At 44.7% G+C, this 13380-nt stretch overlaps 1 protein-coding gene across 1 annotated transcript in view; it reads right to left on the reverse strand.

Moving 5' to 3' along the window:
* The window catches only part of IKZF3 (IKAROS family zinc finger 3), a 68497-nt gene that overhangs the window by 44119 nt on the left and 10998 nt on the right, over window positions 1-13380 (reverse strand). The window contains exons 2-3 of the mRNA XM_084804526.1: window positions 11641-11694; window positions 11036-11149 (exon numbers count right to left, since the gene is read on the reverse strand). Coding sequence (XP_084660652.1) covers window positions 11036-11149; window positions 11641-11694 — 168 coding nt within the window. The remainder of the gene's footprint in view (window positions 1-11035; window positions 11150-11640; window positions 11695-13380) is intronic.

Here is a 13380-nt window from a genome sequence, read left to right on the forward strand (position 1 = left end):
TGGCTTCACTGAGTTACGCAAGCCCCTTCGCCACAACAAGGCAGTGATCCATGAAGGGGTCAGAACCACATATTACAGAGCAAATCTCCTGGCAAACTAGGTCCTAAGACTGAACATTGGCTCAAATGGTGGCTTCCCCTTAAGAGCTGGGTATCCTAGGGTTGACTGTCACCTGGAACTGTTTTGGAAGCATCTGGAGTAAGATGCATCCATCACTGCAATTGTCCTGAAACATTTAGTAACAGCAGTGGGATTTGTGCGAAACTGATAAGCCATAAAACAGTCGGATGAAATTTCAAGACTGCAATTTTAATCTCGTGGGTGGGTGGGTAGGTCTCTGAAGCACCACATAGAAAGAAAGGAAAAAATGCACTAATAAGGCACATAGAGTTTTGTTTGCCTCGTTTGCATCTTGCTGCAATATTTGTTGTAATACGTGTTGAGTCTCTATAACATGCTTTCGGAAAATTGGATAAAAATGTACTAACTTCAGCATTCTAAAACACCTCAAGACTGTTTGTGAATCTCTGTTCTACTATTTCAAGCATCCTCACTGGATATGCACAATGACATTCCCTCAAGGCTGTTGTATAGTATAGTTTGCTAACAGAAGATGCCTGCTTGAGGAACACTGAATCCACCACACGTACTTGGGTGGAGCTGAAGGAGGTGCGTTTTGGCAGTTGGAAGTAACCAGTGAAGAAGAAAGAAGTCTGAGTTCTTGCAGCTGGCTGGCAAGAAAGAACCTCGCAGGGGCAAAGAGGACTCCAAAGAGGAGCTGTAGCTTTTAGGAAACTGACGCTACTTTATAGACTTTCTAGTGCTAGTCTGTAAACTGGGTGCTTGCCTGCTTTCCAATGCTGAACTTGTAGATACCAAATAAACACATTACAAATCATGCCACAAGTCTTCAGTACTCTATTCTCACAAGAAAACTGACAGTTTTAAAGGCTGCCTTTTACTGGAACCTTTTACTGCTAGGAGAACTGGAAGCATGAAACTATGCTACTCTCCTATTTCGGGATGTTGCCCAGGGACCCCAGTGCAGATGTATGATTCTTATTGCAAGTTGTTTTAAGACTCCTCCAGGGAAAAATACCTGCTTTTTGCCTTTCTTCCATGCCGCCTTCCTTTGCATAATGCATCTCTGCCATTGATAACTTTTGATAAGGAACTGAAAGGATGCACTTGAGTCTTCCTGACTGAAGCCTCCACCATGCTCCAGCTGTTGAAGATTCCCCCAAGCAAAAGCTTGAACGATTTTCAGTTTGCACGTAGGTGCTTTAAAAAAAGCTCAGCGGAAAACACGTGCTGACCGACATGTAAAAGTGGCAGAAAGCAGAAGCTGGGAGAAAAGAGCAGTTTGATCACAAGCAATAGTATGATAGGTAAGCCATACTCACTTAGTGGACTAGAGGGGGGCTGTGAATAAAGGGAATAGCCCTGCTTAAGTTCTGGAGGAGGAAGAGAAAGAAGAAGTCATGCTGGGGCTCAAGTCTGTCTGCGAACAGCAACGTTTGATCTGGAAGGCTTTCCCTTAAAGCCTGGCTACATGTTACACTCACCACACAACAGCTATGGTTGTTGAGAATTCTGAAAACTCCTTCACCGACAGGCAGAGAAAGATGGAGAGGACAGAAATCATAAACTGTATCTGCTTGTCACCCTCCCAACTTCCATGGAAAATTTGCTGCTAAGAAGATAAAAGGCCTCCCCTCCCCCCTTGTTTATAGCTGGCTAGATATTCTTTCCAATATAAAAGAAGAAGAGTGCTCAGCCTCCTTCACAAGTGGAAATAAAACACTGTTCTTGACTAAACCAGATGAGCATTCCTGGGCTGGAGTGGCACATGAAAGCAGTGCATACACCAAAGGAGGGAAAAGATCTGATTTAATTCATTCCACAAAAATGGGCTTCACAAAAAGGTGAATATAATGTGGGGGAGGAGGACAATTCTGCAGCACTAGAGCCAAGATGAAATTTCACACACATTTTAAAATGGGCAAAATGCTAGAATCTGAACCTTTGAATTTCAAAGACAATCAAATTTTGCTTTTGAAATTCAAATTTGAGGGATTCTGAAAAGAAAAACCACTCTCCTCCGTGTGCTTATCCTCTCCTTTTACAGTTATCTAGGCCAGTAGCCATCACAACTTCCTATGGCAAGACATTTCACAGGTTAATTATGCCCTGCAGCATAGTTTCCTTTTCTTTTCCTGACCCTATTGAAATCATGTTCATTGGATGATGTTCTCTATGTGTTTTACGTGAGTGCAAATCAGCTCATCATGGCAGATCATAAGGGAGAAGGCAATCTCTGGAGGTATGCAGGACTCACACCGTTTAAATACTCCGGCCACAATCCAGAATGTATGGAGTAGCAACTTTCCTCATGGAAGAACTTTGCACAGAGAAATTACACTACACCCAGACAATCTGTCGTTCCCTTTCGCAAACAACAACAGCCCTCCATGTCTGCTTATGTTGGCTTGTGCACTCATATGGAAAGAAGCTTATCTTGCCCACGTGGTTCAGCAGACTGCAGTCTTAAGTTTACAAATTACATAGCTTCATAGCTGCAGAACTCTCTGCACGTGTGACATTAAAAAAATAATAAAATTAAGGATGCATAAAGCCATCTAGATAACAAAGAAATTTAATCATCATAATGTGATGGGTTAATGTCATGTCTGATTTACTAGAACAATTCAGAGATAAAAGAAACCTCATCCTTGCAGATGTTCAGCTAGCCAGATGGGTCCCCCCTCCATATATATATACGGCATATATATAGTAACTTCATTTGTCTGACACCATTTCCTAACTACCCAATTTTAAAAAGTGAGCATGCCTAAATGGCTTAACAGTGTTTTGACAGCAGCTAATTAGTTTTAGGAGTTTGGAACAGCGAAAGCCCCAAAGAAAACAATCTATATATAGATATAACAAATTAGGAACAACATTGCAGGTAGGCAGAAGTGGATTAACAACTGATTCAGGCCTAACAAAAACTTTAGGGTGTATTCACATGACACTAATAAAAAGCACCTTTGAGTCTCTTTTGTGCTATTCATATGTGAATACTATGTATGTGGTCTAGAAAGCAGAAAAAAGCCATTTTAAATATGGGCTAGCTAGTGACTGGCAAGTAGGACTGGAGGCCACTGATGCCCAAAGAGAGGAGGAAGTAGGGATGCTAGGACCCTGGGAGAGACCTAAACCCTGAATCCTTGGTGGGAGGTGGGGCTCTAGCATTCTCTATAAGGGGTGCTTGTTTGCAGAGCTGGCTGGGGAAGATGAGGATGTCAGGGAAAGAGTGGGGCAAGTGCTGGGGGTTGGGGGTGGATTTGAAGATTGTGCAGGTTGAAGGGGGGCTTGATAACTTCACACTGGAATCATTCTGAACTAACATAGTTTTACATTTGCACTGAATGGTGTGGAAATTTCACAAAGACATTTTAGTTCTATGCGTAAATGTGTTAGTCTGTTTGATCACGGTGTCTTGTCATAGCATTAGGGTATTGATGGTGAACCTCTTTCAGACTGAGAGACCAATTCAATTTCAGAGAAGCATTCAGGGATTGCATTCCAATGGTGAAGGGGAAAAGGGTGAGGCCAAATACCAGCATAGTTTAGCAGAGGGGCCATAGCTCAGTGGTACAGCACCTGCTTTGCATGCAGAAAGTCCTAGGTTCAATCCCCAGCATCTCTGGTAGAACTAGGAAAGACGCTTGCCTCATGGAGAGCCAACGCTGCCAGTTGGTATTGACAATACGGGGCTAGATGGAATAATGGTCTGACTCGGTATAAGGTTGTTTCCTGTGTTCCTGGCTTAAAGCGCTTACTGCCAGCAACTAAGCCTTAGGAGAGGCATTTCAGCCTTTTAGTTTTGTGGGGGTGGGGGGGACATGCAAAGGCTAGAAAACTGCCAAACTGCCAAATGGTCAGCAGTCGGAGGGGAAAGAGGGTATGGCCTTCTGGGCAACCCTGGACAGCCACAGGAAGATCCCAGGTGACTTAGATTTGGCCTGTGGGCCTCAGCTTTAACACCCCTGCATTAGGGATACAGAAAATAAGCATAAGGCGCTATCACCGGACAGCTTTCCAACTTCTCAAAAGACTGCCAGGAAAAAGCCATTGTTCACCCTCTGCTAGGACCTTCCTAGCCACACTCAGTGTCTTGACTGACTCAATGCAGGCAGTCATAGAATCATGGAGTAGTAGGGTTGGAAGAGGCCTATAAGACCCTCAAGTCCAACCCCCTGCTCACTGCAGGAATCCAGGTCAGAGCATCCCTGACATCCAGCCTCATCTTGAATGCCTCCAGTGTGGGAGAGCCCACCGCCTCCCTAGGTAAGTGGTTCCATTGTCGTATTGGTTCCATTGTCATATTGCTCAGTCACATAATCCCGGCTTCTTCAAACTTCAGGGTCAAGGCCAGGCTTTTCCATTTTTTATATTTGAAGCAAAAAAATATATTTCAGTAGTTGACAACTGCAACATTGAGCTGTATGTGTGATTAGGCTGTCACAGGTAGGAAAGTTCTGTCTGCTCACATCACTTCACACACAAGGCTTTTCAGCAGCAGTAACTGTGAACAGAAATGAAGTGATGTGCCTGCCAAAGTTACCAAGCTTTGATTACTTTATGTGTGAGCTGGCTATGCTGAAAAGTGGTGTGGCTGAGGTGACATGTGGCAATATGAAATTCCATTGGCGGGACTAGATCTGCAATGGCTCACTCACACATCCAATTCACCGCTTGATGCTGTAGACACCAAAAGATAAACATGCACGTGTGAACCAGCCCTATGCCATTACACTGGAGGGAAGAAAACGATGCCCCTCTGGAATATGCTGCCTCAAGTGGAACCACTTTGTGGTACAGTCAGAGTTAACTGAAATGACAAGGAGCTGCGTAGGGGTTGCTCACAGCGAACTGCTGAAGGGTAGCAGCTTCTCATGTGGGAACTCTCACCCTCACCATCAAGGTTACCCACTGGTCCGATTACTTACAGACCCCATTGGTTTGTCACCAGTTGCTAGAGTGGCTGATGACAAAGCTAGAACTGTAAAGAAATGGATGTGATTTCCCCCATTTAAAAAAAAATTGTACTTGTATATGCAATCACAGCATCCATGCACACTACGGTGCTTCAGTTTATCAGTTTCCTGTTTAATTCTTAGATTACTGCATATGCCTGAATTCTTACGTATGCGCGTTACATCACCAAATCACCACTACTGTAAAGGATCGGCCTTTATAAGGGACACAAAGAGGTTGCCATCACCATTTCACAGCATGTGATCCAAGAAACGTGTGTTCGTCGCCACGGGCACAAATGAAGGAGCAGGCCAAGCCAACAGCTGGTCAAATATCTGTGTTTGCTTACCTAACCAGACACCCTCCCTGATCCTGCTCAGGGAGCCAAAATGGTTTGAAATCAAAAGTTGGCGGTGCTACTCATCATGCCACAAATGTAAAAAAGGGGCAAACAGCATGGCAGTGGCATGGAGAGGAAAGTGTCAATGTACCATCAGCTGCTTACTGTGGGAGTGTATCTTCACTACACAGTTACAGCAGTTTTATACCTGTTTAACGGTTATGGTTCTCCTCATCAAAGAATCCTGGGAATTATAGGATATTTCTTTGCTAGAGAGCCCTAGCCCTCATAGAATTATTGTTTCCAAGGTTCTCTGGGTGAGGAATTATAGTTGAGCCACTTTAAGCCTCTAATGTACATATGCTTTTTCATAACCTGTAAGTATCTATAATACTTAGAGATACTAGCCTAACTTACAAGTGGCTAATTTTCACATGAGGTGGTAACTTGTAGACACACTTTCAGGGCTGATTCACTAATTTCCAAGAGGGTAGAAGACATGCTCCCATGGTTTCTTCCCACACCTCTCCACATTAATGTCTATATTTCAGAACCATGTCATTCATCCCACCCACATAGTTCTGACACACAGCCATTACTGGAGCAGTGTGGGAAGAAACGGCAGGGATGTGGTTCCTATACTGTTGTGATAAGGTGTGACTCACGCCTCTCTGTTTGTGGTTCCTCTCCCAGTCCACAGAAACAATGGTGCAGAGGGATTACTTTTTGATCTTGTCTCATTTTTCATTTAAGTAACTCATTTCTAGGGTGATGCCTCAATGAACCCAAACAGACGGTGAACACCTGGTGGAAATTTCACATATTAAAAACAGCAACGAAAGTTTCTGAATTCCTTATCTAGCATGAATGCTTATTGCCAATTAGTTTGCCTCCAAGAAAAAAAAAAAGAAAGAACACTCTCAGGAAGCAAAATAATAAACAAGCAAACCCGATCAGGGGAATGTATTAAGAAAAGATTTTTAAATACTGGGAGCTTGTGCCTCCATTGTAGAAGGTAAAAAGATACCTGAAGCAATTCTTTCTGAGAAAGTGTAACTAAATACTACAGTGGTGATTTTCAGACTTTCACCCTTCATTCCGGATGAGTGTTCTTAAATCCCTGAATGTCGCAGAGGATTTCTGGGGAGTTCTAGGTCACTCTCTCAGGTTGCGTTCTAGGCCCATTGGGACTCGTTGCTGCCCCACATGAGAACTCCAAATGAATACAAGAATGCACCTGGATGCTTCGTAAGAGAAGACTGAAGAGAAGATGATGGGCAAGCTGTCTTTCAGAGATGTTTATCTACCAAAATACTTGATGAGCTTATGAGGAATCCCAAAATGCAGCTTGAAAAGCACTGCAGAAGCCTGTGTAAAACATTATTACTCCCAGCCAAGGAATGCTGGGAATTAGAGGGCATTGCTTGAACAATGATGATTTAGCGCTTCTGGGGCAACCCCCAACAAGCAGAAATGCTCATTTCTGAAAGGAGGCAGGTTGGAGGAGCTCACAGGAGGAAGCCCCACCAACCTGCCTCCTTTCAGAAACAAGGGTTTCTGCTCTCTTGGGGCTTCCCCTTCAAAACACTAAGTCTTTCTTGCATAAGAGGTGGATCCCGCTTATGCAGTGCAGTCGGCAGGACTCACCACTTGTGGAAAGGAATTGGGGTGTGTGTCTAAGCACCCAGTTGGCTTCTGCCCATAGTTCTAGATGGAAGGGCTAAGGATCTCTAATAAAGACTGTGGCGGGACACATGGGAGGACCCATAGCTCAGTGGCAGGGTGCATGCTTTGCTGCATAAGGTCCCAGTTTCCATCTCCTGCATCTCTATTATGAAAATGTCAGGCTACAGAGCTGGGAAAGACCTCTGCCAGAGACCTTGGAAAGCCGATGTCAGTCAAAACAGACAACACTGGGCTAGATGGACCAATATGAGGCAGCCTCAGAAGTTTACCTCTTTGAATTGTGTAAGGCCCCCAAGTTCAGTCTTCACATACAAGCAAGCACTGTGTAAGATTAAATAAATATGTTGGCTTGTTATCTCTTCCTCTCCTCCCCGCTCTCTCACCTCCCCCACTGTCAAAAGCGAGACTGTAAGCTCCTTAGGAACAGGAAACTGCCTTTTGTGGAGCTCCCATTACTTTGTAAATTAATAGGGACCGTGCAAAGAAACAATAACTTGTGTATTTTGATTTCCCTGGTGCAGAATTATGATTTCTAAAACAAAACAAAACAAAACAGAGAGAACGTAGAGCCCTGACTGCGAGTTTCAAATCAGAAACCACAATCAAAGGAAGGCCGTGCCAATACAGTTCACGTTCCACAGTGTTTTTTTGTTTTGTTTTTTTAATCCTTTATGAAATCCCCTGCTAAGTGAAGCTTTGCAGAAATGTACTTGCTGAGGTTGCTGGATATGCCCCTCACCTCCCCAATTTTGTCCCACTAACATTCCCCCACCTTGCTCACCCTTTTGCTTGCTCCTCTTCTGCACTCATGAAGTGCCACCATCACCACACCAGTTTAAAGGCCCAACGTTTAGACCGTTCAATTAGAAACCTTCTCCCATTTTGTGCACACAGGGTCCAGGATGGCAAAGTAGCTGACAAGGTAGGTGTTCAAAACATCATCAGAAACCTACAGCTGGAGTTGTCTGGTTTGAATCAATACATACAATTTGGCCCTTCTCGTCTCTCTTTACCACAGCTCACAGCTTCTGGACTTGGTGGCGTTGTGCTGCCAGACCCCACTGCATGCCGCCCCTGCCCCATTTAGTCTGGAACCTTGAAAAGCACAAGCCTCCTGTATCACGTGACCCCGCTTCTCTCAAAGCCACGCGTGAAGCCCCATGTGGGACCAAGAGATGTTTGAGGAAGCCACTGAGCCAAGCCCTGGCACGATCCCTAAATCCCCTCAGTGCTTGGGAAGCGAGTGGTGCGGTATTGTTGGAAGAAGAAGCTGGTTTCTTGTCCAAGGGCAAGATGCCATTATACGTCTCTTGTCTGCGTGGGTAGAGTACACAAAACCCTAGAGCTGCACCTCTTTCCTTTATTGACAGGTGGGCAACAGACAACGGTTCTGTCACTTTATACAAGATGCTCACTTACTCACCAGCAGAGCACCGACAAGCTCTACTCACATGAGGAACGCAAGTATGGGGAAGGTTCTCACACAAGGTTCCTGCTGACACTTCTGTATAAGAAGACTGCTGCTTCGGAACTCACCATGATCTTGTTGAAAATGAGGCAAGGAGCTGTGAGGTTCATTTTGTTCCAGGGAGGAAGGACCAAAATCTCACACTGATATGCTGGAGAGGGTGGGCCGGGGGGGACTTTTTCCTATCGAGGGCTGCATTCCCTGAAGATTAATCTGCCAGGGTCTGCATGTCAGCAGTGGGCAGTGCCGGGGCTAAAAGTGATCTCCCTTTTTGCTACATCTTATCTGCTAATTGCTAAAGGGTGCTAGAAGGAAGGCAGTGAAAGTCGGTGAGCTGGGGAGCCTAGGAACAATGATGGGGAAATGAACCAAAGAAAGCCCCTTTTAACTTCCCTCCTGAAAGTGTGGAACGTGAGAACTGGTTTGTAAGAGCGGCCAGAAGGCCTAGGCACAGATAAGAAGGAAAGCTGGACTGTTGGACTTCCAAGGCAGGCTTGGACTGGGGGAGGAGGAGTTGCAGTGGCAGCTGGGAATACAAGCCTGAAAATGGGATATGCCACACAGAAGAGTGAGGGAGTTTCTTCTTTGTGTGGCTTTAAAATACTTTGATAGGGGGAGGGGAAATTTTCCAGTGGCAGTCAGGAACTTTCCTTGCCTGCAGAAAGCAAAGACCAATGGCTACTGCATGATCACCGTGAGTTCAGATGTGGCAATCCTTTTGCACAAAAGTAACCACTGGTGACTTTTGCATGTACCTTCCTCAAGCTTACACTGCTCATGTGAGAGTAGACCACTTCTGTACACAGTAAAATGTGTGTGCTAAAACATATTAAACATATGGATTAGTCCTTACTCTTGACGGCATCTTCTGAGAAACAAGACCAGTACATTTGGGGTTTAAGTTTAAGCCTTACAGTAATGTCATTCACAGCAATTGCAATGGGGGATACAAAGGGGAAGTTCATGGCCTTCCTCATTATCGCCTTAGTTGCTTATCTGTTCTCTTGGTGTAGACAGTTACTGTCCTGCTAACTCCACAGATACAAGAGAGATAAAGGTAACATATCAAGACTAACATCTGTTGGTACAAGAAAGGGTTTGGTTGGCCCCAAGGAATTGCTAACAGGCTGTGCTGAGAAGATGGTGGCTGATGTGCACTCCCCCCCCCCATTAGATCGCAGATCATGAGCTATCATCAAATTACCTCGTTGTGTTCCGCTTGAGTTCCCTCCGTGAAAAGAGGAAAAGTGGCAAGAAGAGGAGCGAGATCAATGAAAGACTCAGATAGGGAGAGAAGGAGGGGGACAGGGGAGGGGGAAAGGAAGCGGATGAAAGAGGAAGTCGTTGTGATCCTGCATTTAAAACAGAAGCAGGAAGCCCTGTTTTAAATGCAGGATTTTAGGCTGGTGTAGAGATGCCCAAGGAGCACAACCCACTGAAGAGGTCTCCTTCACAAGTGTCATAGAAATGAATGGAAGCTCTGCAGGGCAAGCTGAATTAAGCCCCATGGGCCAGATCCTTCTATCTGCTGCTTTGCCAACCCTGGTCCTCTATGTGGCTTGAGGCAGTTTCCTCATCTTGCCCAATGGTAGGGCAGCCTTTCCCCCGTTTCCCTTTCTGTGTGTTGCTTTACTCAACAGTGCCATAACATTACTGCCCCCCTGCTCCTCAGCCCCCTTTCCCAACAGTTGCTATTTGAAAACTGGACAGAAATCCATGTTAGGCAAGTCAGGGTCCAGAGGAGGTTATTCGCCATCACCCAGCCTTCAGGGCGCTTTAATAGCATGTGAGGAAAGTTGGTAAGTCAGGCTCACACCACAGATGAAGAAGCTTTTTTTTTTTAATCCTACATCTTGTCTTGACCCTATAAAAATTTGCCAGGGCTGAATTCAAATGTCACAGCTGTCTAGTCTCATCTCCAGGGCATAGTGCTCTCCCTTGGTCAGTCTCCAGCCAATCAGGGCTCAAACCCAACAGCCATCAACACAGCGGTTCCATATGTTATGTACTCCCAAGTCTTCTGAGCACCAGAGGTGCTGCAGAAAAGGCTTCCCCTGACAGATATTTTGGCAAAGCCTCATATCAGATGGATTTCCTTCTGAGCAAGAAACAGGAATAGCATTACAGCTGTCACCTGATTAAAGTGATCATAGTCAGCTAAAGGTGAATTGTCCTTTTCCCTTGCCCAGTCAACTCCTCCAATGCCGCTGCATGTAAGAGAACTCTGAGCCTCACTGCAGCCTTTCCCCTCCGTCACCCAAGCGGCAGGGAGGGGAAAGGAAACAGCAGGTGCCGGTTTAGAAGGGGAAATAGAAAGAGAGAAGGGGAATACCTCTTCTAAAATGGTGCCTGATTAAGTCAAAGGCACTTTGTAAAATCATGTGGAAGGTCTTTAAGTTATTAGACAGTTTAATTAACTCAATTAAAAGCGGCAGCTCTTGGTGGCATATGTTGTTTTACCAAAATTATTAGCTTTAATTACACAGTTTCCACTTTACCTTCTCTCCCTCCTCCATTAGTCAAATGATATTCTTTTGCATCTTCACTGCTGTCCATGTTTTCCACTTCATGGGGGGTGTGAGAATTGCTGTCAGTCAAAATTTCTTGAACATCTGGAAAGGTTTTTTTTTTTTTTAAAAAAAGATGACCTGATTAAATGATGATGATGATTAATAATTTAGGCAGCACTTTTTATGAGTTTTAAGGTTTTTAGGTCATTTGCTGGAAGAAAGGATGCTCTCAATATTTCCATTTTACCGATACGGGAAAATGTGGCTGAGCAAGAACGTGACAAAGGCCACACAGCTGAGTTGCGAGCCTTGCTGTTTGGGTTTCAAACCAAATGCACTGCTTTAGAAATATAGTTCAAACACCTGGGCACCAGCATCAAATAATTAGAAACCTACAAATTTTTAGTCATCAACCCTGTGCACTGAAAGAAAATATTTCATATAAGTATCCAGCTTAAATTTTAGGCATCCTGGATCAAGGTTCTACTTAGCCACTCATCTGGATTCCGTGGCCAGTAAGAGTAACCTCCAGGGTACCAGGCAGGGAAATAATTTAAGGGTGGGGGATAGGAAGAGGCTTCATGACACTGTACCTGTATGCTCCGACTGCTCCTGACAATGGCTGAGGTCCATGCCAGCAGGTGAATCTGGAATAGGACGCATAAGAAAATGTTCACTCTCTAAAAGATGTGCACAATCAATGGCAACTCTGCAATGGGATTTGTAGGGCTAAGACTCGGTGGCAACCATATATGGGGGGTGGGGATTCCACAATAAGGGTACCTGTATCAAGAATGGGTTCTTGGGTTGCTGCATATCGAACTCCAGGCAAAGGCGGCACTGTCAATAGGGTGTCCCCACTCATTCTTAATATCCAGGCAGGTACGTATCCAGGTCCTAAGTTGTGCAACGCTTTACCTTGAACTTGGCTCGGTAACTTATTGGCAGCCAGTGAGATTTCTTCGGAACTGGTATAATAAGTTCCTGGTAGGCTGTTCCACTCAGCAGCCTAGCCATGGCATTTTGCTTCCTGGGCAACCTCACAGGCATAAAGCACATTGCAACAGTCCAGCCTTGAAGCTACCAGCACATGGATCCCTGCAGCCAAACTATCCCTGTCCAGGATCAGTTGTAGCTGGCGTACCAACTGAAGTTGGAAAAAGGCACTTCTCACGATGGAGGCTACTTGTGTGGATCCAGGAGCACCCCACAAGTGACATATATGCGCCTTCAGAAGGCGTGCAACCACATCCGGAACAGGAAACTTCCCTAATTCCCAGACAAGGGAACCTCCAACTGCAGTGACTCCATCTTGTCAGGATTCAGCCTCAGTTTATTGGCCCTCAACCAGCCCACCCCTGCATCCAGGCACTGCTCTAGGGCCTGCACAGCCTTTCCTGACTCAGATGATAGAGAGAAATAAAGCTGGATATCATCAGCATGGTGATGACACTTTATTCCAAAAAGTACTTATAAATGCAAATATTGCATCATAACACTTAAAAGCACACACACGCTCAGGCTTCCCTCACCACACCTTTCTGTCCTTATGTCCTGATAGGTTCCTTCCCGTGATCTTTACCCCTCCAGCAATACCAGCCTCAGCCTCCCAAAGGTCTCTTGCTCACTTTAACAACTTGGCCCATACTTCCTTATTGCCTGGAATGTCTTCCCAGATCACACTTAAGGTGCCACCTCTCTCTCTCCCCCTTCAAATCTCTCCTCAAATCCTACTCTTTATTTGAAACCTTTGGCTTACTCTTCACTCTAAACTGAAATTTAATTTAAGTATCTGGAATGCGTACGCATTTGTGTACATCTATCTTCTGTTACCTGAGTCTCTTCCTCCTGTTGTCGCCCTACTGTAAAAACTGTAGATTGTAAACTCCTTGGGGCAGGGACATGTCTTTTGCTTATGGCACTGTGTAAAGCACACTATTGGGACTTTATTAATAACAACAATAGTATAAAAAACATAAGACAAAACAAAGAGGTTATAACAAAAGAAAATTATTTACTACATATCTACTGTGCTTTTAGCTCCTCATTAGGGCTTGTTGAAATATCACACTAAGGGTGCAATCCTATGCATGTTTAACCAGAAAAAGTCCCACAACTCCCAGCATTCCCCAGCCAGCCATGGGGAATGTCTAAACACGCATAGGATTGCACCCTAAATAATTTCCACAGGTAGCCATGTTAGTCTGTTGCAGAAAAAAAAGTCTTGTGCCACCTTAAAGCCTAACACATTAATTATGGGACAAGCTTTCAAGGGCTAGAATCCACTTCATCAGGTGCATGAAGTATTATAATCATTTGGCACAAAGATATGA

Source organism: Heloderma suspectum, chromosome 6 (genome assembly GCF_057233095.1).
Source record: "Heloderma suspectum isolate Gila_16-S chromosome 6, 16-S_ref, whole genome shotgun sequence".
NCBI lineage: Eukaryota > Metazoa > Chordata > Lepidosauria > Squamata > Helodermatidae > Heloderma > Heloderma suspectum.